General features: G+C 45.0%; 1 protein-coding gene across 5 annotated transcripts in view; it reads left to right on the forward strand.

The window, feature by feature from the left end:
- Positions 1–23,363, forward strand: part of LOC121572028 (collagen alpha-1(XVI) chain) — a 158,726-nt gene that overhangs the window by 105,415 nt on the left and 29,948 nt on the right. For 2 of the 5 annotated variants that reach the window (XM_045222001.1, XM_045222002.1), the window contains exons 35-47: positions 956–1,009; positions 1,485–1,553; positions 1,647–1,700; positions 2,046–2,072; positions 14,303–14,368; positions 14,547–14,582; positions 14,771–14,842; positions 16,904–16,957; positions 19,922–20,002; positions 20,152–20,271; positions 20,503–20,550; positions 20,813–20,920; positions 21,030–21,074. In XM_045222001.1, coding sequence (XP_045077936.1) covers positions 956–1,009; positions 1,485–1,553; positions 1,647–1,700; positions 2,046–2,072; positions 14,303–14,368; positions 14,547–14,582; positions 14,771–14,842; positions 16,904–16,957; positions 19,922–20,002; positions 20,152–20,271; positions 20,503–20,550; positions 20,813–20,920; positions 21,030–21,074 — 834 coding nt within the window. The remainder of the gene's footprint in view (positions 1–955; positions 1,010–1,484; positions 1,554–1,646; positions 1,701–2,045; positions 2,073–14,302; positions 14,369–14,546; positions 14,583–14,770; positions 14,843–16,903; positions 16,958–19,921; positions 20,003–20,151; positions 20,272–20,502; positions 20,551–20,812; positions 20,921–21,029; positions 21,075–23,363) is intronic. The other 3 variants (XM_045222003.1, XM_045222004.1, XM_045222005.1) reach the window with 3 other exon arrangements.

The raw sequence follows: 23,363 nt of genomic DNA on the forward strand, positions 1-23,363 counted from the left end.
CGGTACCTAATGGCAGTCAGGCTACCTCTGGCGAGCACATGGAGGGCTGTGCGGACCCCCAAAGAAATGCCACCCCACACCATGACTGACCCACCGCCAAACCGGTCATGCTGGAGGATGTTGCAGGCAGCAGAACGTTCTCCACGGCGTCTCCAGACTCTGTCACGTCTGTCACGTGCTCAGTGTGAACCTGCTTTCATCTGTGAAGAGCACAGGGCGCCAGTGGCGAATTTGCCAATCTTGGTGTTCTCTGGCAAATGCCAAACGTCCTGCACGGTGTTGGGCTGTAAGCACAACCCCCACCTGTGGACGTCGGGCCCTCATACCACCCTCATGGAGTCTGTTTCTGACCGTTTGAGCAGACACATGCACATTTGTGGCCTGCTGGAGGTCATTTTGCAGGGCTCTGGCAGTGCTCCTCCTGCTCCTCCTGGCACGAAGGCGGAGGTAGCAGTCCTGCTGCTGGGTTGTTGCCCTCCTACGGCCTCCTCCACATCTCCTGATGTACTGGCCTGTCTCCTGGTAGCGCCTCCATGCTCTGGACACTACGCTGACAGACACAGCAAACCTTCTTGCCACAGCTCGCATTGATGTGCCATCCTGGATGAGCTGCACTACCTGAGCCACTTGTGTGGGTTGTGGACTCCGTCTCATGCTACCACTAGAGTGAAAGCACCGCCAGCATTCAAAAGTGACCAAAACAAGTGGTCTGTGGTCACCACATGCAAAACCAGTCCTTTATTGGGGGTGTCTTGCTAATTGCCTATAATTTCCACCTGTTGTCTATTCCATTTGCACAACAGCATGTGACATTTATTGTCAATCAGTGTTGCTTCCTATGTGGACAGTTTGATTTCACAGAAGTGTGATTGACTTGGAGTTACATTGTGTCGTTTAAGTGTTCCCTTAATTTTTTTGAGCAGTGTATTATCTTCATCATGTTGCTCTTCTACAGGGTCCTCAGGGTATTAGAGGACTTAGTGGACCTATTGGACCTGCTGGGGAAACGGTACACACACACACACACACACACACACACACACACACACACACACACACACACACACACACACACACACCCGCGTAGCACACATACTGTACATTTACATTTAAGTCATTTAGCAGACGCTCCTATCCAGAGCGACTTACAAATTGGTGCATTCAATTTAGGATAGCCAGTGGGACAACCACCCCCTTTTTTCATGGGGGGGTGGGGGAGGGAGGGTAGAAGGATTACTGTATATGTGCATAAACACACCCACACTCATACGTGCATAAACACACACACACACACAAACACACTCACATATCAAATCAAATCAAATGTTATTTTTCACATACACGTGTTTAGCAGATGTTATTGCGGGTGTAGCGAAATGCTTGTGCTTCTAGCTCCGACAGTGCAGTAATATCTAACAAGTAATATCCAACAATTTCACAACACTAAGTTCTCATTTTAATGTGTATGTGTTTCCTTTTCACAGGGTCCTAAAGGAGAGGACGGGCCTCCAGGGCCACAGGGACCCATGGGTGTAGGTGTTACAGGACCCCCGGTAAGAGATATGTGTGTGTGTGTGTGTATTATTAAGTCTAGTCAAAGACATTGAGTGATGCCTGTCTCCATTCCTATCCCATTCCCAATCCAGGGTAAAGACGGTAAAGGCGGTTCCAATGGAATCCCAGGAGCTGATGGAAGAGATGTGAGTGGCGTCACATTGAAAACGAAAAAAAACTGTCACATAGTATTGGAATTGTATAGTCAATATGAAATACTTGAAATACTTCATACTTGGTGCATTAGTGTGTGTATGTCATTGTATGTGAGCCAAGATCACTAATTTCTACAGTCACAGAGTCAGTGTTTTAAAGTTGTAATTAAGTTCAGAGATGATTGTATTTTCAGAAGTTGTCCTTGCTAATGAAGTCCACTTCAATCCATAACAGAGCCAAAGTGTCTCCTGTCGCCCCTCTCTGCTCTCGACTCTATCGTCTGCAATGACAAGGCCAGACTAACCTTGTGTGTGTGTGTTTGTTCTGTCTTGCAGGGAACTGACGGAGTCAAGGGGGATAAGGTAAGCCTAGCGTTTGTGGAGATGAGGAGGTGTTAAGGGGTTTAGAGGCAGGAGGGAACGGGGGGAACGGATGAAGAGGTGTTAAGGGGTTTAGAGGAAGGGGGGGAACGGATGAAGAGGTGTTAAGGGGTTTAGAGGCAGGGGGAAACACACGCACAAACTTAGGGACTCACACACACACACACACCCTCAGGGCACAGACAGAGTAGCAGAGGAGGTGAAAAGTGTGTGGGATCCATATAGACAAGGGAAGTAAAGGAGCCTTGAGAACAGGACTATTAATTAATGCTACCATCAGACCCACTGAATAGGACTAGGAATATTAATTAATGCTACCATCAGACCCACTGAATAGGACTAGGAATATTAATTAGAGCTACCATCAGACCCACTGAACAGGACTAGGACTATTAATTAATGCTACCATCAGACCCACTGAACAGGACTATGACTATTAATTAATGCTACCATCAGACCCACTGAATAGGACTAGGAATATTAATTAGAGCTACCATCAGACCCACTGAACAGGACTAGGACTATTAATTAATGCTACCATCAGACCCACTGAACAGGACTAGGACTATTAATTAATGCTAACATCAGACCCACTGAACAGGACTAGGACTATTAATTAATGCTACCATCAGACCCACTGAACAGGACTAGGACTATTAATTAATGCTACCATCAGACCCACTGAACAGGACTAGGACTATTAATTAATGCTACCATCAGACCCACTGAACAGGACTAGGACTATTAATTAATGCTACCATCAGACCCACTGAACAGGACAAGGACTATTAATGAATGCTACCATCAGACCCACTGAACAGGACTAGGGCTATTAATGTTACCATCAGACCCATTGAACAGGACTAGGACTATTAATTAGAGCTACCATCAGACCCACTGAACAGGACTAGGACTATTAATTAATTCTACCATCAGTCCCACTGAACAGGACTAGGGCTATTAATTAATGCTACCATCAGACCAACTGAACAGGACTAGGGCTATTAGTTAGATCTACCATCAGTCCCACTGAACAGGACTAGGGCTATTAATTAATGCTACCATCAGACCAACTGAACAGGACTAGGGCTCTTAACTAGAGCTACCATCAGACCCACTGAACAGGAATAGGGCTCTTTATTAATGCTACCATCAGACCCACTGAACAGGACTAGGGTTATTATTAGAGATACCATCAGACCCACTGAACAGGACTAGGGCTCTTAACTAGAGCTACCATCAGACCCACTGAACAGGAATAGGGCTCTTCATTAATGCTACCATCAGACCCACTGAACAGGACTAGGGCTATTAATTAATGCTACCATCAGACCCACTGAATAGGACTAGGCTCTTAATTAATGCTACCATCAGACCCACTGAACAGGACTAGGACTCTTAATTAATGCTACCATCAGACCCACTGAACAGGACTAGGGCTATTAATTAATGCTACCATCAGACCCACTGAACAGGACTAGGACTATTAATTAATGCTACCATCAGACCCACTGAACAGGACTAGGACTATTAATTAATGCTACCATCAGACCCACTGAACAGGACAAGGACTATTAATTAATGCTACCATCAGACCCACTGAACAGGACTAGGGCTATTAATGTTACCATCAGACCCATTGAACAGGACTAGGACTATTAATTAGAGCTACCATCAGACCCACTGAACAGGACTAGGACTATTAATTAATTCTACCATCAGTTCCACTGAACAGGACTAGGGCTATTAATTAATGCTACCATCAGACCCACTGAACAGGACTAGGGATATTAGTTAGAGCTACCATCAGACCAACTGAACAGGACTAGGACTATTAATTAGAGCTACCATCAGACCCACTGAACAGGACTAGGGCTCTTAACTAGAGCTACCATCAGACCCACTGAACAGGAATAGGGCTCTTCATTAATGCTACCATCAGACCCACTGAACAGGACTAGGGTTATTATTAGAGATACCATCATACCCACTGAACAGGACTAGGGCTCTTAACTAGAGCTACCATCAGACCCACTGAACAGGAATAGGGCTCTTCATTAATGCTACCATCAGACCCACTGAACATGACTAGGGCTATTAATTAATGCTACCATCAGACCCACTGAATATGACTAGGCTCTTAATTAATGCTACCATCAGACCCACTGAACAGGACTAGGACTCTTAATTAATGCTACCATCAGACCCACTGAACAGGACTAGGGCTATTAATTAATGCTACCATCAGACCCACTGAACAGGACTAGGGCTCTTAACTAGAGCTACCATCAGACCAACAGCACTAGAATGTCATTACTGCATTAGCATCGATCAGCCCCCGTGATATGCAACTTTTCAGGGAAGTCAGGAACCAATATACACAAATTCACCCAAATTCAGATAGCTGATGTCCTGAAAGAGCTGCTAAATCTGGACCCCTACAAATAAGCTGGGCTAGACAATCAGGACCCTTTCTTTCTAAAATTATCCGCCGAAATTGTCGCAACCCCTATTACTAGCCTGTTCAACCTCTCTTTCGTATCGTCTGAGATCACCAGAGATCAAAAAGCTGCCGCGGTCATCCCCCTCTTCAAAGGGGGTGACACTCTAGATCCAAACTGTTACAGACCTATATCCATCCTGCCCTGCCTTTCGAAAGTATTTGAAAGCCTAGTTAACAAACAGATCAGCGACCATTTTGAATCCCACCATACCTTCTCCGCTATGCAATCTCATTTCCGAGCTGGTCATGGGTGCACCTCAGCCACGCTCAAGGTCCTAAACAATATAATAACCGCAATCGATAAAAGACAGAACTGTGCAGCCGTCTTCATCGACCTGGCCAAGGCTTTTGACTCTGCATTCTTATTGGCAGACGAAATAGCCTTGGTTTCTCAAATGACTGCCTCGCCTGGTTCACCAACTACTTCTCTGATAGAGTTGAATGTGTCAAATCGGAGGGCCAGTTGTCTGGACCTCTGGCAGTCTCTATGGGTGTGCCACAGGGTTCAATTCTCGGGCCGACTCTATTCTCTGTGTATATCAATGATGTCGCTCTTGCTGCTGGTGACTCTCAGATCCACTTCTATGCAGACGACACCATTTTGTATACATCTGGCCCTTCATTGGACACTGTGTTAACAAACCTCCAAACGAGCTTCAATGCCATACAACACTCCTTCCGTGGCCTACAACTGCTCTTAAACACTAGTAAAACTAAATGCATGCTCTTCAATCGAACGCTGCTTGCGCCCGCCCGACTAGAATCACTACTCTCGACGGGTCTGACTTAGAATATGTGGACAACTACAAATACCTAGGTGTCTGGTTAGACCGTAAACTCTCCTTCCAGACTCACATTAAGCATCTCCAATCCAAAGTTAAATCTAGAATCTGCTTCCTATTTCGCAACAAAGCCTCCTTCACTCATGCTGCTAAACATGCCCTCGTAAAACTGACTATCCTACCGATCCTTGACTTCGGCGATGTCATTTACAAAATATCTTCCAACACTCTACTCAGCAAATTGGATGTAGTCTATCACAGTGCCATCCATTTTGTCACCAAAGCCCCATATACTACCCACCATTGTGACCTGTACGCTCTCGTTGGCTGGTCCTCACTACATATTCGTCGCCAAACCCACTGGCTCCAGGTCATCTATAAATCACTTCTAGTCAAATCCCCGCCTTATCTTAGATCATTGGTCACCATAGCAACACCCACCCGTAGTATGCGTTCCAGCAGGTATATCTCACTGGTCATCCCCAAAGCCAGCACCTCCTTTGGCCGCCATTCCTTCCAGTTCTCTGCTGCAAATGACTGGAACGAACTGCAAAAATCTCTGAAGCTGGAGACACTTATCTCCCTCACTATCTTTAAGCATCAGTTGTCAGAGCAGCTTACCGATCACTGCAGCTGTACACAGCTGTACACAGCCCACCCACACTACCTCATCCCCATATTGTTATTTATATTGTTATTTATTTTGCTCATTTGCACCCCAGTATCTCTATTTGCACACCATGTTCTTTATATCTATCACTCCAGTGTTAATACTAAATTGTAATTATTTTGCACTATGGCCTATTTATTGCCTTACCTCCATAACTTATTACATTTGCACACACTGTATATAGATTTTATATTGTGTTATTGACTGTACGTTTTGTTTTTGTTTATACCATATATAACTCTGTGTTGTTGTTGTTTTTAATCGCACTGCTTTGCTTTATCTTGGCCAGGTCGCAGTTATAAATGAGAACTTACCTGGTTAAATAAAGGTGAAATAAATAAAAATAAAATAAAAAAGAGGGGCGCGAGAGAGAGAGAGAGAGAGAGAGAGAGAGAGAGAGAGAGAGAGAGAGAGAGAGAGAGAGAGAGAGAGAGAGAGAGAGAGAGAGAGAGAGAGAGAGAGAGAGAGAGAGAGAGAGAGAGAGAGAGAGAGAGAGAGAGAGAGAGAGAGAGAGAGAGAGAGAGAGAGAGAGAGAGAGAGAGAGAGAGAGAGAGAGAGAGAGAGAGAGAGAGAGAGAGAGAGAGAGAGAGAGAGAGAGAGAGAGAGAGAGAGAGAGAGAGAGAGAGAGATTGAACCAACACAAGCATCTCAGAGGATGACTGTTAAAGAGAGTCACACACACAGATTTCTATATGATCTGGATTTCGAGAGAGAGAGAGAGAAGGGGGGGGTATGATTGGAGATTTGAAGTGAAAGAATGACAGGGAAAGAGGGAGCAAAAAAAGATGTAGAGAGCTGGGGGAAGGAGGAGGGAGAGAACGGACCAGAGAGAGGATATCAGGAAGGAAGCTAGACAGTGGAAGAGAAGGAAAAAGGAAGACATGGGAGGAAGAAAGAGAGCGAGATGGAAAAGGAAAGTGCAAGACAACCATAAGTAAAAACCAAACCACTGCTACTGCAATAGGCCTACTGCACCTAAATAACATGTTGGACTAATTGAACTTTGCACTTTAACGTTCAAATCAAATCACATGCTTCGTAGACAACAGGTGTAGACTAACAGTGAAACGCTTAGTTACGGGTCCTTTTCCAACAATGCAGAGTAAAAAAATAGAAATAGTGACATGAGGAATAAATACACAGTGAATAAAGAATAGAAATACAGAGGGAAAATAACATGGCTATACTGTATATAGGGAGTATAACATGGGTATACAGTGCATTCGAAAAGTATTCAGACCCCTTGACTTTTCCCTCATTTTGTAATGTTAAAGCCTTATTCAAAAATGGATTACGTGTTTATTTTAATTTTTTATTAGTCTACACACAGTACCCCATAATGACGAAGCAAAAACTGGTTTTTAGACATTTTAGCAAATTTATAAAATATTACAAACATAAGTATTTAGACCCTTTACTCAGTACTTTGTTGAAGCACCTTTGGCAGCGATTACAGCCTTGAGTCTTCTTGAGTATGATGCTACAAGCTTGGCACAACTATATTTGGGGAGTTTCTCCCATTCTTCTCTGCAGATCCTCACAAGCTCTGTCAGGTTGGATGGGGAGTGTTGCTACACAGCTATTTTCAGGTCTCTCCAGAGATGTTCGATCGGGTTCAAGTCCGGGCTCTGGCTAGGCCTCTCAAGGACATTCAGAGACTTGTCCCGAAGCCACTCCTGTGTTGTCTTTGCTGTGTGCTTAGGGTTGTTGTCCTGTTGGAAGGTGAACCTTGGCCCCAGTCTGAGGTCCTGAGTGCTCTGGAGCAGGTTTTCATCAAGGATCTCTCTGTACTTTGCTCCGTTCATCTTTTCCTCGATCCTGACTAATCTCCCAGTCCATGCTGCTGAAAAACATCCCCACAGCTCTGTCAGAGTGATCATCCGGTTCTTGGTCATCTCCCTGACCAAGGCCCTTCTCCCCCGATTGCTCAGTTTGACCGGGCACCCAGCTCTAGGAAGAGTCTTGGTGGTTCCAAACTTCTTCCATTGAAGAATGATGGAGGTCACTGTGTTCTTGGGGACCTTCAATGCTGCAGACATTTTTTGCTGCCCTTCCCCAGATCTGTGCCTCGACAAAATCCTATCTCGGAGCTCTACGGACAATTCCTTCAACCTCATGGCTTGTTTTTTGCTCTGACATGCACTGTCAACTGTGGGACTGAATAGAGACAGGTGTGTGCCTTTCCAAATCATGTCCAGTCAATTGAATTTACCACAGGTGGACTCCAATCATGTTGTAGAAACATCTCAAGGATGTTAGATGGAAACAGGGTGTACCTGAGCTCAATTTCGAGTCTCATAGAAAAGGGTCTGAATACTTAAGGTGTTTTTTTTTTTTTTTTCAATACATTTGCTAAAATTTCTAAAAACCTGTTTTCTCTTTGTCATTATGGGGTATTGTGTGTAGATTGATGAGGATTTTTTAAATCCATTTTAAAATAAGGCTGTAACGTAAGAAAATGTGGAAAAGGGAAGGGGTCTGAGTACTTTCCAAATGCAATGTGTATATGGAGTAGAAAATAACATGGCCATGTAGGGAGTACCAGTACCAAGTCGACGTGCAGGGGTACGAGGTCATTGAGGTACAGTGCCTTGCAAAAGTATTCATCCCCCTTGGCGTTATTCCTATTTTGTTGCATTACAACCTGTAATTTAAATTGATTTTTATTTGGATTTCATGTAATGGACATACACAAAATAGTCCAAATTGGTGAAGTGAAATAAAAAAAATTACTTGGTTCAAAGAATTCTAAAAAATTAATAACGGAAAAGTGGTGCGTGCATATGTATTCACCCCCTTTGCTATGAAGCCCCTAAATAAGATCTGGTGCAACCAAATACCTTCAGAAGTCACATAATTAGTTAAATTAAGTCCACCTGTGTACAATCTAAGTGTCACATGATCTGTCAAATGATTTCAGTACACCTGTTCTGAAAGGCTCCAGAGTCTGCAACACCACTAAGCAAGGGACACCACCAAGCAAGCGGCACCATGAAGACCAATAAGCTCTCCAAACAGGTCAGGGACAAAGTTGTGGAGAAGTACAGATCAGGGTTGGGTTATAAAAAAATATCAGAAACTTTGAACATCCCACGGAGCACCATTAAATCCATTATTAAAAAATTGAAAGAATATGGCACCACAACAAACCTGCCAAGAGAGGGCCGCCCACCAAATCTCACGGACCAGGCAAGGAGGGCATTAATCAAAGAGGCATGGTGGGGATGTTTTTCATCGGCAGGGACTGGGAAACTGGTCAGATTTGAAGGATTGATGTATGGCGCTAAATACAGGGAAATTCTTGAGGGAAACCTGTTTCAGTCTTCCAGAGATTTGAGACTGGGACAGAGGTTCGCCTTCCAGCAGGACAATGACCCTAAGCATACTGCTAAAGCAACACTTGAGTGGTTTAAGGGGAAACATTTAAATGTCTTGGAATGGCCTAGTCAAAGCCCAGACCTCAATCCAATTGAGAATCTGTGGTATGACTTAAAGATTGCTGTACACCAGCGGAACCCACCCAACTTGAAGGAGCTGGAGCAGTTTTGCCTTGAAGAATGGGCAGAAATCCCGGTGACTAGATGTGCCAAGCTTATAGTGACATACCCCAAGAAGCTTGCAGCTGTAATTACTGCAAAAGGTGGCTCTACAAAGTATTGACTTTGGGGGGGTGAATACATATGCACACTCAAGTTTTCTGTTTTTTTGTCATATTTCTTGTTTGTTTCACAATAAAAAATATGTTGCATCTTCAAAGTGGTAGGCATGTTGTGTAAATCAAATAATACAACCCCCCCCAAATCCATTTTAATTCCAGGTTGGAAGGCAACAAAATAGGAAAAACGCCAAGGGGGGTGAATACTTTCGCAAGCCACTATAGCTATGTACTGTACATGTAGGTAGGGGTGAATAGGCAACAGGATAGATAATTAACAGTAGCAGTGTGTGTGTATCAAATCTAATCAAATCAAATTGTTATTTGTCACATGCGCCTTACAGTGAAATGCTTACTTACAAGCCCTTAACCAACAATGCAGTTTTAAGAAGAAAAAGTGTTAAGAAAGCATTTACTAAATAAAATGAAGTAAACAATGAATAAATTAAATTAAAATCAAATAACAGTAACAAGGCTATATACAGGGGGTACCGGTACAGAGTCAATGTGCGGGGGCACAGGTTAGTCGAGGTAATTGAGGTAATATGTACATGTAGGTAGAGGTAAAGTGACTATGCATAGATAATAAATAGAGAGCAGCAGCGGGGGGTCAATGCAAATAGTCTGGGTAGCCATTTGGTTAGCTGTTCAGGAGTCTTATGGCTTGGGGGTAGAAGCTGTTAAGAAGCCTTTTGGACCTAGACTTGGCGCTCTGGTACCGCTTGCCGTGCGGTAGCAAAGAGAACAGTCTATGACTAGGGTGGCTGGAGTCTATGGCAACTTTTAGGGCCTTCCTCTGACACTGCCTGCTATAGAGGTCATGGATGGCAGGAAGCTTTGCCCAGTGATGTACTGGGCCGTACGCACTAACCTCTGTAGTGCCTTGCGGTCGGAGGCCGAGCAGTTGCCAGACCAGGCGGTGATGCAACCAGTCAGGATGCTCTTGATGGTGCAGCTGTAGAACTTTTTGAGGATCTGAGGACCCATGCCAAATCTTTTCAGTCTCCTGAGGGGGAATAGGCATTGTCGTGTCCTCTTCACGACTGTCTTGGTGTGTTTAGACCATGACAGTTTGTTGGTGATGTGGACACCAAGGAACCTGAAGCTCTCAACCTGCTCCACTACAGGCCCGTTGATGAGAATGGGGGCGTGCTCGGCCGTGCTTTTCCTGTAGTCCACGATCATCTCCTTTGTCTTGATGTGTGTGTGTGTGTGTGTTTTCCAACATTATCAGGACCCCAAAGTCCTAACATTTCACCTGAATGTCCTGAAAAGGTCCTGAATTTGTTAAAATGCTATTTTAAGCTTAAGGGTTAGGTTTAGGGTTAGGTTTAGGGTTAAGGTTAGGGTTAGGGTTAGGGTTTTTGGGGTTACGGTTATGGTTAGTGGTTAGGGAAAATAAGAGTTTTATTGGTCAAACATTTTAACGCTCCAAAAAGTCCTGAATTTTCACGAAAACAAGTGTGTGTGTGTGTGTGTTTGTGCCGTCAGTATGCATGTGTGTGCATGTTATGTATGTGTGGGTGTATGTAGTGTGGGAGTATGTAGTGTGTGTGTGTGTGTGTGTTGTGGTGTAAGTATGTGTGAGTGTGTGGGTAGAGTCCAGTGTGTGTGTGCATAGAGTCAGTGCAAGAGAGTTAGTGCAAAAAATGGTAATTGCAGGTAGTCTGGGTAGCCATTTGCTAAGCTATTTAGCAGTCTTGTTTAGAAGTCGTATGGCTTTGGGGTAGAAGCTGTTCAGGGTCCTGTTGGTTCCAGACTTGGTGTATTGGTACCGCTTGGCATGCGGTAGCAGAGAGAAACATCTGTGGCTTGTGTGGCAGGAGTCTTTGAAAAAAATGTGGGCCTTCCTCTGACACTGCCTGGTATAGAGGTCCTGGATGGCAGGGAGCTCGGTCCCAGTGATGTACTGGGCCATACACACACACACCCACATTACCCTCTATAGCGCCTTGCGGTCGGATGCCAAGCAGTTGCCATACCAAGGGGTGATGCAGCCAGTCAAAATGCTCTTGATTGTGCAGCTGTTTAACTTTTTGAGGATCTAAGGGCCCATGCCAAATCTTTTCATCCTCCTAAGGGGGAAGAGGCGTTATTGTGCCCTCTTCACGACTGTGTTGGTGTGTTTGGACCATAATAGGTCCTTAGTGATGTGGACACCGAGGAACTTCAAGCTCTCGACCCGCTCCACTACAGCCCTGTCGATGTGAATGGTGGTGTGCTCAGCCCTCCGTTTCATGTAGTCCACGATAAGCTCCTTTGTCTTATTGTTGTCCTGACACCAAACTGCCAGGTCTCTGACCTCCTCCCTATAGGCTGTCTCATAGTTGTCAGTGATCAGGCCTACCACCTTTGTGTCATCAGCAAACTTAATGATGGTGTTGGAGGCGTGCGCAGCCACGCAGTCGTGGGTGAACAGGGAGTACATGAGGGGACGAAGCACGCACCCCTGAAGGGCCCCCAAGTTGAGGGTCAGCGTGGCGGATGTGTTGTTGCCTACCCTTACCACCATGGCCCTTAGCTTAGTGATGAATTTCGAGGGCACTGTGGTGTTGAACGCTGAGCTGTAGTCAATGAACAGCATTATCACATCAGTGTTTCTTTTGTCCAAGTGGGAAAGGTCAATGTGGAGTGCAATAGAGATTGATCTGTGGATCTGTTGGGGCAGATGCGAATTGGAGTGGGTCCAGGGTGTCTGGGATGATGGTGTTGATGTGAGTCATGACCAGCCTTTCAATGCATTTCATGGCTACAGATGTGAGTGCCACGGGGCGATAGTCATTAAGACAGGTTACCTTGGCATTCTTGGGCACGGGGACTATGGTGGTCTGCTTGAAACATGTAGGTATTACGCACTTATGAATGTTGAAGGTCTTACTCACATCGGCTATGGAGAGCATGATCACACAGTCATCCGAAACAGCTAGTGCTCTTACTCATGGTTCTGTATAGCTGGCCTCGACATGACCATAGAAGACGTTTAGCTCGTCTGTTAGGCTTGTGGCTGGGTTTCCCTTTGTAGTCTGTTATAGTTTGCAAGTGCTGCCACATCCGATGAGCGTCAGCCGGTGTAGTATGATTCGATCATAGTCCTCTATTGACGCTTTGCCTGTTTGATGTTTCGCTGGAGGGTGTAGCGGAATTACTGTCCCGCTCCTTGAAAGCGGCAGCTCTAGCCTTTAGCTCAGTGCGGATGTTGCCTGTAATCCATGGCTTATAGCTGGGATATGTACGCTGGTCACTGTGGGGACGACGTCGTTGATGCACTTATTAATGAAGCCGGTGACTGATGTGGTAAACTCCTCAATGCCATCAGATGAATCCCGGAACATATTCCAGTCTGTGCTTAGCATCTGCTTCATCAGACCACGTCCGAATTGAGAGTGTCACTGGTACTTCCTGTTTGAATTTGTGCTTTTAAGCAGGAATCAGGAGGATAGAGTTATGGTCAGATTTGACAAAAGGATGGTGAGGGAGAGTTTTGTATGAGTCTCTGTGTGTGGAGTAGAGGTGATCTAGAGTTTTTTCCCCTCTAGTTAAACAGGTGACATGCTTGGAAAAATTAGGTAAAACAGATTTCAGTTTTCCTGCATTAAAATCAACGGCCAATAGGAGCATCGCCACTGGATGAGCATTTTATTTTTGGCTTCGGGCCCTATAGAGCTCGTTGAGTGCGGTCTTAGTGCCAACATCGGTTTGTGGTGGTAGAATTCTTCATCCAAATCGAGTTTAGTTATCTCTGTTCTGAAGTCCAGAGGCCCTTTTTGGTGATAGATGGCGGAAACATTATGCCAAAAAAAAGTTAAGATCAGCGCAAATAAAACACACAAAATAACATAATTGGTCAGGAGCCCATAAACAGCCACTTTACATCCCAGCCTCATTCTGTCTAGAATGTGCCATTCAGCCTAATTCTGACATTTCTATGAAATTGCACTTAACCAGCCTACTTTGCTTTTAAATATTCATTGCTATCTGTTGTTCTTGTTTTTAAATATGTGATTTTCCCTGTATGTATTATGTTTGCTGCTAAATTAATTGCCTCGTTGAGGACATTACTTTTCTGAATCTGAATCTGAAAGACAAACACAGATAGGCTGCGTTTACACAGGCAGCCCAATTTTGATATTTTGCCCAATTGTTGGCAAAAGAGCTGATCTGAATGGACAAAAGACTGATTAGTGGAAAAATATCAGAATGTGTAAACGCAGCCATAGAGGAGGACATTCCAGCAGCTGAAATGTATTGTAATATCCTCAGCTCCTCTCACTCACTCTCTCACCAAACTAAACCTACTGTAGCAAAGGCCTAGAATGATTACAGCTGAAAATAGTCACTCAGATTACAGTAGTTATGAATGAGTGACAGCTTGTGTAGAGTTTCAGGCGTCTCTCTCGCTGCATGCTGTTTCTTTCTCAGTCATTATCTAAAAATCGAATCCTATGTTGAGTTTGGCTTTAGTGCAAATCGCCCGCTCATTTTAAGCAACACAGAACTCAAGTTTGGATTCTGGCCTTAGTGTCAACGATACAGTATAATTATTTCACAACTTGTCTGTGTGATCTATGAGAGGTGTGTGATGGTTTTCTGGGTGTTTTTCAGGGTGAACCTGGAGAGTGTAACTGTATCAGCCCTCCATACGCAGGAATAGGAGGAACAGGAGGACCTGTGAGTATGGCTAGTTTGCGCGTACACACACACATGCATACACATACACAGCTGTTTTTTAATTAGTTTTGAGTTATTCTGCAGGATAATTGTTTCACTGTAGGGTGCCAGTGTTTGTTCATGCATACTTATGATCTGCTGATGATGTACTCTGAATTTGACTACTCCTGCCTTGCAGGGAGCCCCAGGAACTCTGGGAGGAAACATGTGGCAGGTCTGGTCTCTCTATCATCTATTAGCCATGTCTGCCTTTTGGCTTCAGTTCACTAGTGTCACTTGGCTGAATATCAATTGAATTTGTTTTTGTTGTTGGAATAATTAGGCTCCAAATGATGCCTGACGATGTTGTGTGGTTCGCAAAGTCTCACTGGATATATGTGTATCTGTGTGTGTGTGTTCCAGGGGCCTCCGGGACCACCAGGTCCTCCTGGCCCTCCTGGGCTACAGGGCTTCATCGGCATCCCAGGACCCCAGGTAGGAGAGAGGGGGAGCATTCATTAAAATGAATATACTTTGGCCCTTTCTCTCTGTCTCTCTGTCTCTTTGTCTCTCTATCTCACTCTCTCTCTCTCTCTCTCTCTCTCTGTCACGTTTCTCTCTCATTCTCTCTCTCTCTCTCTCTCTCTCCCCCTCTGTCACTTTTCTCTCTCTCTCTATCTCTCTCTCTCTCTCTCTCTCTCTCTTTCTTCTCTTCTCCACTCCATTGTTCTCACTCTTGTTGGTCATTTTCCTCCACACTATTTTTCTGCTCTCCTCCTACCACCTTCCACCTTCCTCCTTCCTCCTACCACCTTCCTCCTACCTCCTTCCACCTACCACCTTCCTCCTACCTCCTTCCTCCTACCACCTTCCTCCTTCCACCTTCCACCTTCCTCCTTCCACATTCTTCCTTCCACCTACCACCTTCCTCCTTCGTCCTTCCACCTTCCACCTTCCTCCTACCTCCTTCCTCATACCACCTTCCTCCTACCTCATTCCTCCTACCACCTTCCACCTTCCTCCTTCCACCTTCCACCTCCCACCTTCCTAGTTCCACCTTCCACCTTCCTCCTTCGTCCTTCCACCTTCCACCTTCCACCTTCCATCTTCCACCTTCCTCCTACTACCTTCCACCTTCCTCCTTCCACCATCCACCTTCCACCTTCCATCTTCCACCTTCCACCTTCCACCTACCACCTTCCTCCTGCCTCCTTCCTCCTACCACCTTCCACCTTTCACCTTCCTCCTCCACCTTCCACCTTATACCTTCCTCCTTCCACCTTCCACCTTCCTTCTTCGTCCTTCCACCTACCACCTTCCATATTCCACCTTCCTCCTACCACCTTTCACCTTCCTCCTTCCACCTTCCACCTACCACCTTCCTCCTTCCATCTTCCACCTTCCACCTTCCACGTTCACCTTCCTCCTTCCAACTTCCACCTTTCACGGTCCACCTTCCTCCTTCCGGGTCCCTTATTTCCTCTTCAGGTTTGGCTTCCATATTGGGTTCTGGCTTGGGCAGCTTGGGGTCATAGCTAATAAAACTCTAAATGCAAATTAAGACCAGATTAAAATTGCAAATGATTATCTTACATTTCATAATTTAAACATGTTACACAATAGTAAAAGTAAATATGCAAGTACATATATAACTATTGCATCAATACAATAGCTTAAACCATATCCATGTAATGAAACTATGCTAATTGTTAACCCTGTGGGCTGTAAAGGTATAATGGGAGTCTTTGTTAAATCTTAGCACGGCTTTAAACATTCACTAACTCTTGTGGGAAGCTTTGGGATTGTTGAATATTACTATCAAAATATGATACATTAGGAATATTGTTGGGAATATTGATGTTATAAACTGCTTATAAATCATAATTAAATAGTTATTTAACCATTTAGTAAACTTATTGTAAATTAGAAGACCTTCAAATAAAGTGTTAGGAGAATATTTCCTCTGATTGTAGGGGAAATCTGAAATCCTAATTCATTCTGAACAGTGTACAAAGGTAAATCAGATGAATGGGAATGCTGAGAGGAGTTTACATGACAAATGGGTCCCTTGTTTCCATTGGAAACAAACATGTAATATTGGTTCTTAAAGACCAGGCTGAGTTCACTGTGTAAGACAATAGATTGATTCATCTGAATATGATATTCATGTATTCATCAAGCACCCAACCATAACTTTGTGTGCGTAAATCAAATTGTTGAAATCAAAGCACTTTAAAACATATATATATATTCACCTCTTGCACAGAGATCCCTGCATGGTCTTTAATCTGGTGTTGTGTTTATCTCTCAAAATTAGACAAAACAATCAAATGATTTACACTAAACTATAATCAAACTATTTAAATGAATTTAAATAGTTTTTAAAAACTAAACAACCAAACCAGAAGAGTCTGAACACAAACCAGGAGAGGGAGAACACAGGTGATTGGTTGTTCCTTCAACCTTGAACCTGTGACCCCTCTGACCGTTGGTGAAGAGGGATGTGGCAAGCCTGTGATTGGCTAAAACCAGTTGAACCTCAGTTCCTTCTTTCAGGGTATCCCTGGCAACGACGGGGTACCAGGGCAGCCGGGTCTGCCTGGGACAACTGTAAGTAAACAGACAGCAAGGGGGGAGTCACCTCCATTTAAATTCAGACACTTCAGACACTGAACATTTGAAAATCCAATTCCAGAATTGGGAAAAACTATTGTCAGTGTCAATGAATATCAATTACACTTTCTGATTATAGAATTCATTAGCTGAATTGTCTAAATTGAAATGGAGTTGACCCCAACCCATGCCAGACATACAGTAGGAGGCGGAGCTAGAGGAGAGTGCCACGGCTTTGTGATTTGGCTGATGGGGGGAGAGAGAGAGACTGTAGTGACTGGAGCACTGGCAGAAGTTAATTGAGGATCTCTACAATTTCAACACAAAACTATACAGTAGGCACACCACGACTGAGTGGCAGTGCGTAGTGGCAAAGTATACCGTGTGTTTTTATAATTCAGAGAAATTAATGTCCTCACACTTTACTTTCTGTCTTAAAATGCACTTTTTGCCTTTTGGAGAGACTTTTACCATTGATTTGTGCCCCAAAAGCATGCACGCACACACACACACATACATATACAAACACACTCACACATTATTAACGTAGTGTCATAAAGGCAATGTGTGAGTGTGTGTGTGCAGCCACTCGTTTGAGTCAAAGAGCTTTGTTGTACTCTGCTGTTCAGCCTTGTTATGCTGAGTACAGTAAGAGCCTTTAGCTCTGCGGCTAAGAGTGCTGCCCTATGAGCTCTAGTTTCCATATCATTGCCATCCATCTCAGCTCCCTGCCACACACACACACACACACACACACACACACACACACACACACACACACACACACACACACACACACACACACACACACACACACACAGACACACACACACACACACACACACACACACACACACACAGACACACAGACACACACACACAGACACACACACACACACACACACACACACACACACACACACACACACACACACACACACACACACACACACACACACACACCCTCAACAGAATAATCAATCTACCCACAGTGGAAACTTGGCTTCACACACACATCCACGCACGCACGCACACACACACACACACACACACACACACACACACACACACACACACACACACACACACACACACACACAAACACACACACACAGTCTTGTACAGCTAACCTTGTGGGGACACACAATTCAGTCCCATTCAAAATCCTATTTTTCCTAACCCCTAACCCTAGCTCCTAACCCTAACCCTTAACGGAATTCGAACCCTAACACTAATTCAAACCTTAACCCCTAGAAATAGCATTTGACCTCGTGGGGACTAACAAAATGTCCCCAGTTGGTCAAATGTTTGTTTGTTTAGTATTTTTGTGGGGACTTCTGGTCCCCACAAGAATAGTTAAACATGTCCACATTATACACACTCCAGAAGTGCTTCAGTCCGAACATCAGTAGACAGACAGACAGACCTACCAGCTGCTCTCTAGCTCCATGGACCTGCCTGCATGTTGAGTTTCAATGTATTTAATCCCCTAAAACAGACTATTAAAACGATTCACTCTTAGCTTAATTCTTAATGCACTCTTAGCTTAGTCTTAGCTAAGTATAAATGTATCCTTAAAAAACTAAAAACTTTCTCAGAAACACAATTTAACCGGTAAGTTATTTGAATGCAAATGAATCCATTAAAAAAAAAGACAATTTAACAAAATTGCAGGATATTTAAATAGGATGATATTGAAAGTGAATGACAGACTCTCTGACAGGTCCTGTTTAATGCATACAACCTTAGTCTAACAAACCTATTGAGCTGCACCATGCTAGCTCAAATTAGCCCTTCTGGCTATAATAACAACCATTTCAACAAAGCCAATTGGTTTTAAATGGGTTTGAAACCAGGTGAACTGCAATTCACAGGTTCTCTCACTGTGTGAAGGGCCCCACTGCTAAAAAGTGGAAGTATTGTACTGTAAGTGGGTTTCCTGGTGTGATTGGAGTGGTACAAATGTTTCAGGCCAACCATGTTGTAAATCATTTAACTTTAAAACTCTAACAATAATCCCAATTAATACCTGGAATTAAATACCAACCTGCTTTGAAAGACTTGCAAAACCTTGTGATTTTGAATGTTTTGTGTCTCCTTTGGCAAATCTTAAATGGTACCCTATTCCCTCTAGTGGCCTATGTGATTCTGGACAAATGTACAACACTACATGGGGAATTGAGTACTATTTGGGACTCCTGAATGGATCGTTCATCGAATTTGCACTGTACTGCAGTTCAACACTTTGGACTGTACTGCAGTTCAACACCGTTTGCACTGTACTGCAGTTCAACACTTTGGACTGTACTGCAGTTCAACACTTTGCACTGTTGCATCAATGTGCAGAAATCAATTGTACTTATACATTATAGTTGTATAAACCCCAACATTTTTACTGTAGAAGGATGAAGTTGCCCCTAGACGTTGATCTAAGATCAGTTTTGCATTGGCCCCTCCTTAGTGATTAAGATTAGGATTTGGGAAGGATAAACTGATCATAGATCAGTGCCTAAGGGCAACTTCTACTTGAAGCCTTTTACCCCTCCCTCACTGACTCTCCTCTCCCCCTCTGACCCCCTCCCCCCTCCCTCCCTCACTGACTCTCCTCTCCCCCTCCCTCCCTCACTGAATCTCCTCTCCCCCTCCTGATCCCCTCCCCCCTCCCTCCCTCACTGACTCTCCTCTCCCCCTCCCTCCCTCACTGACTCTCCTCTCCCCCTCCTGATCCCCCTCCCTCGCTGACTCTCCTCTCCCCCTCCTGATCCCCCTCCCTCACTGACCCTCCTCTCCCCCTCTGATCCCCTCTCCCTCACTGACTCTCCTCTCCCCCTCCTGATCCCCCTCCCTCACTGACCCTCCTCTCCCCTCTGATCCCCTCTCCTCACTGACTCTCCTATCCCCCTCTGATCCCCCCACTGACGCTCCTCTCCCCCTCTCTCACTGACTCCCCCCCTTTCATAGCCCCCTCCCCCTTCCCTCCCTCAGCATCTGAGGCTGCCTCAGGACCAGGACAGTCGAGGAGATGGACAGGTAAGACAGGAGGTAGGGAGGTGCACTCTGGAAGTTAGACTTTTATAGTATTGATCTTGAAAAATAACACCAAGGTGCATGAACTGTCCATGTAGTGTACATTAAGCACACACATTTCATGTTATAAACGTCTGTCTGTGTGCGTGTGTCCTCTGCTGCAGGAGGTGTGTGAGGACTGCTCCAAGGGTTTGCCAGGGGTACCAGGCATGGCGGGCACCAAGGGAGAGAAGGGAGATGAGGGCAAGCCTGCCATAGGCCATGCCCCTGACGGCTGTGAGAGGGTGAGAGGCAGGGGGAAGGGAGCGTGGGGGTGGGGGGAAGGGGTTGCACAGGTGACGTGGTTAGGGGTGTATAAAATTTTGCCTCAGATTATAGTCCTGGAAATTCTACATGTTTATTCTTGGTTCATGAATCACTGGTACCTAACAGGGTTGCTGTCAATTCCAGTCAATTCAGGAAGTAGACTGAAATTCCAATCCATTGTACTCATGGCCTTTCTCTATGTGTTGCAGTGTTTCAGAAACCAAAGACTGCAGAGGGAGGAGGCTGCACAGGCGCCTGTAAGTCTCTAACGCTTACATTCACACATGCACGCGCACACACACGCACACACACACGCAACACACGCACGCAACTCACACACACGCGCTCACACACAAACACACGCAACACACACACGCACACACACACGCAACACACGCACGCAACTCACACACACACACACACACACACACGCAACACACACACACACACACACACTGAATAATTTCTTTATCTTCTTGTCTATATATAAAATAACATTTGATTTGATATGATATGTAGACCACCACTAACACCAATGGAGCTAATGGAGGCTGCTCTGGACCAGGAACACCAGGAACACCAGGCCACCCAGGAACACCAGGATCACCTGGAATAAGGGGGGAGACGGTAATTGTGTGTGTGCGTGTGCGTGTGTGAGTGGTGAAATATAGCGAGTTGCGTGTTATTGGTGTGTTGAATCTCTAACACAAAGTACCTTTCTGCCTACATTTCCCAGGGTCCTCAGGGTCAAAGGGGACAAGCTGGTGTACCAGGGAATATGGTGAGTTCTACACAAGAGATTGTAGGGCATTATAACACTTCATAAGGGTTTAGTAGATATATTATAAGCCAGCACAACAGAGTCAAAGCATGGTGTCTGTAAGAAGAACTGGGTGTCTATCAGCTGACCATATAAAATAATATTTTATTGTCACATAGGTGCAGTGAAATGTGTTGTTTTACAGGGTCAGCCATAGTAGTACAGCACCCCTGGAGCTAATTAGGGTTAAGTGCCTTGCTCAAGGACACATCAATAGATTTTTCACCTGCTATTCAAACCAGCGATCTTTTGGTTACTGGCTCAACACTCTAACCACAGTGCAAATAGTCAGGGTAGCCATAATTAACTGTTCAGGAGTCTTATGGCTTGGGGGTAGAAGCTGTTGAGAAGTCTTTTGGACCTAGACTTGGCACTCCGGTACCGCTTGCCGTGCGGTAGCAGAGAGAACAGTCTATGACTAGGGTAGCTGGAGCCTTTGACAATTTTGAGGGCCTTCCTCTGACACCGCCTGGTATAGAGGTCCTGGATGGCAGGAAGCTTGGCCCCAGTGATGTACTGGGCCGTACGCCCTACCCTCTATAGTGCCTTGCGGTCGGAGGCCGAGCGGTGATGCAACCAGTCAGGATGCTCTCGATGGTGCAGCTGTAGAATTTTTTGAGGATCTGAGGACATATGCCAAATCTTTTCAGTCTCCTGAGGGGGAATAGGCTTTGTCATACCCTCTTCACGACTGTCTTGGTGTGTTTGGACCATGATAGTTCGTTGGTGATGTGGACACCAAGGAACTTGAAGCTCTCAACCTGTTCTACTACAGCCCCGTCGATGAGAATGGGGGCGTGCTCAGTCCTCTTTTTTTTCATGTAGTCCACAATCATCTCCTTTGTCTTGGTCACGTTGAGGGAGAGGTTCTTATCCTGGCACCACACGGCCAGGTCTCTGACCTCCTCCCTATAGGCTGTCTCATCGTTGTCGGTGATCAGGCCTACCACTGTTGTGTCATCGGCAAACTTAATGATGGTGTTGGAGTCGTGCCTGGCCATGCAGTCATGGTTGAACAGGGAGTACAGGAGGGGACTGAGCACGCACCCCTGAGGGGCCCCCGTGTTGAGGATCAGTGTGGCAGATGTGTTGTTACCTACCCTTACCACCTGGGGGTGGCCCTTCAGGAAGTCCAGGATCCAGTTGCAGAGGGAGGTGTTGACTCCCAGGATCCTTAGCTTAGTGATGAGCTTTGAGGGCACTATGGTGTTGAATGCTGAGCTGTAGTCAATGAATAGCATTCTCACGTAGGTGTTCCTCTTGTCCAGGTGGGAAAGGGCAGTGTGGAGTGCAATAGAGATTGCAACATCTGTGGATCTGTTGGGGTGGTATGCAAATTACAGGTGGGTCTAGGGTTTCTGGGATAATGGTGTTGATGTGAGCCATGACCAGCCTTTCAAAGCACTTCATGGCTACAGACGTCAGTGCTACGGGTCGGTAGTCATTTAGGCAGGTTATCTTAGTGTCCTTGGGCACGGGAACTATGGTGGTCTGCTTGAAACATGTTGGTATTACAGACTCAGTCAGGGACATGTTGAAAATGTCAGTGAAGACACTTGCCAGTTGGTCAGCACATGCTCGGAGTACACGTTCTGGTAATCGGTCTGGCCCTGCGGCCTTGTGAATGTTGACCTGCTTAAAAGTCTTACTCACATTGGCTACGGAGAGTGTGATCACATAGTCATCCGGAACAGCTGGTGCTCTCATGCATGCTTCAGTGTTGCTTGCCTCGAAGCGAGCATAGAAGTGGTTTAGCTCGTCTGGAAGTCTTGTGTCACTGGGCAGCTTGCGGCTGTGCTTCCCTTTGTAGATCAGTGATTCCTTCCAACAGACACACATTTTCAAGTAGGTTGGCTGCATTTCCACAGTGTTGGACCAGGGCCGCAGTGTTTACGTGGCCTGTGTGTCTTATAAAGCTTCATCGTTGAGGGATCAAGCAGAATGAAGGAACTTCATGTTGATACTTTACACACGATGTCATACAGCCCTCTAGTGGCGCATCTTAGAACTACATCGTTATTGATGTAAATTAGTCAATCGTTAACTTTTTCCATAAGTATCCTTTTAGCAATAGCATCGCTTTAGCAATAGTAACCTTTTAGCAATAGTATCCATTTAGCAATAGTATCCCTTTATCAATAGTATCCCTTTAGCAATACAATCCCTTTAGCAATAGTATCCTTTTAGCAATAGTATCCCTTTAGCAATAGTATCCCTTTAGCAATAGTATCCCTTCAGCAATACTATCCT

The sequence above is a fragment of the Coregonus clupeaformis genome, chromosome 8 (genome assembly GCF_020615455.1).
Source record: "Coregonus clupeaformis isolate EN_2021a chromosome 8, ASM2061545v1, whole genome shotgun sequence".
Taxonomy (NCBI): Eukaryota; Metazoa; Chordata; class Actinopteri; order Salmoniformes; family Salmonidae; genus Coregonus; species Coregonus clupeaformis.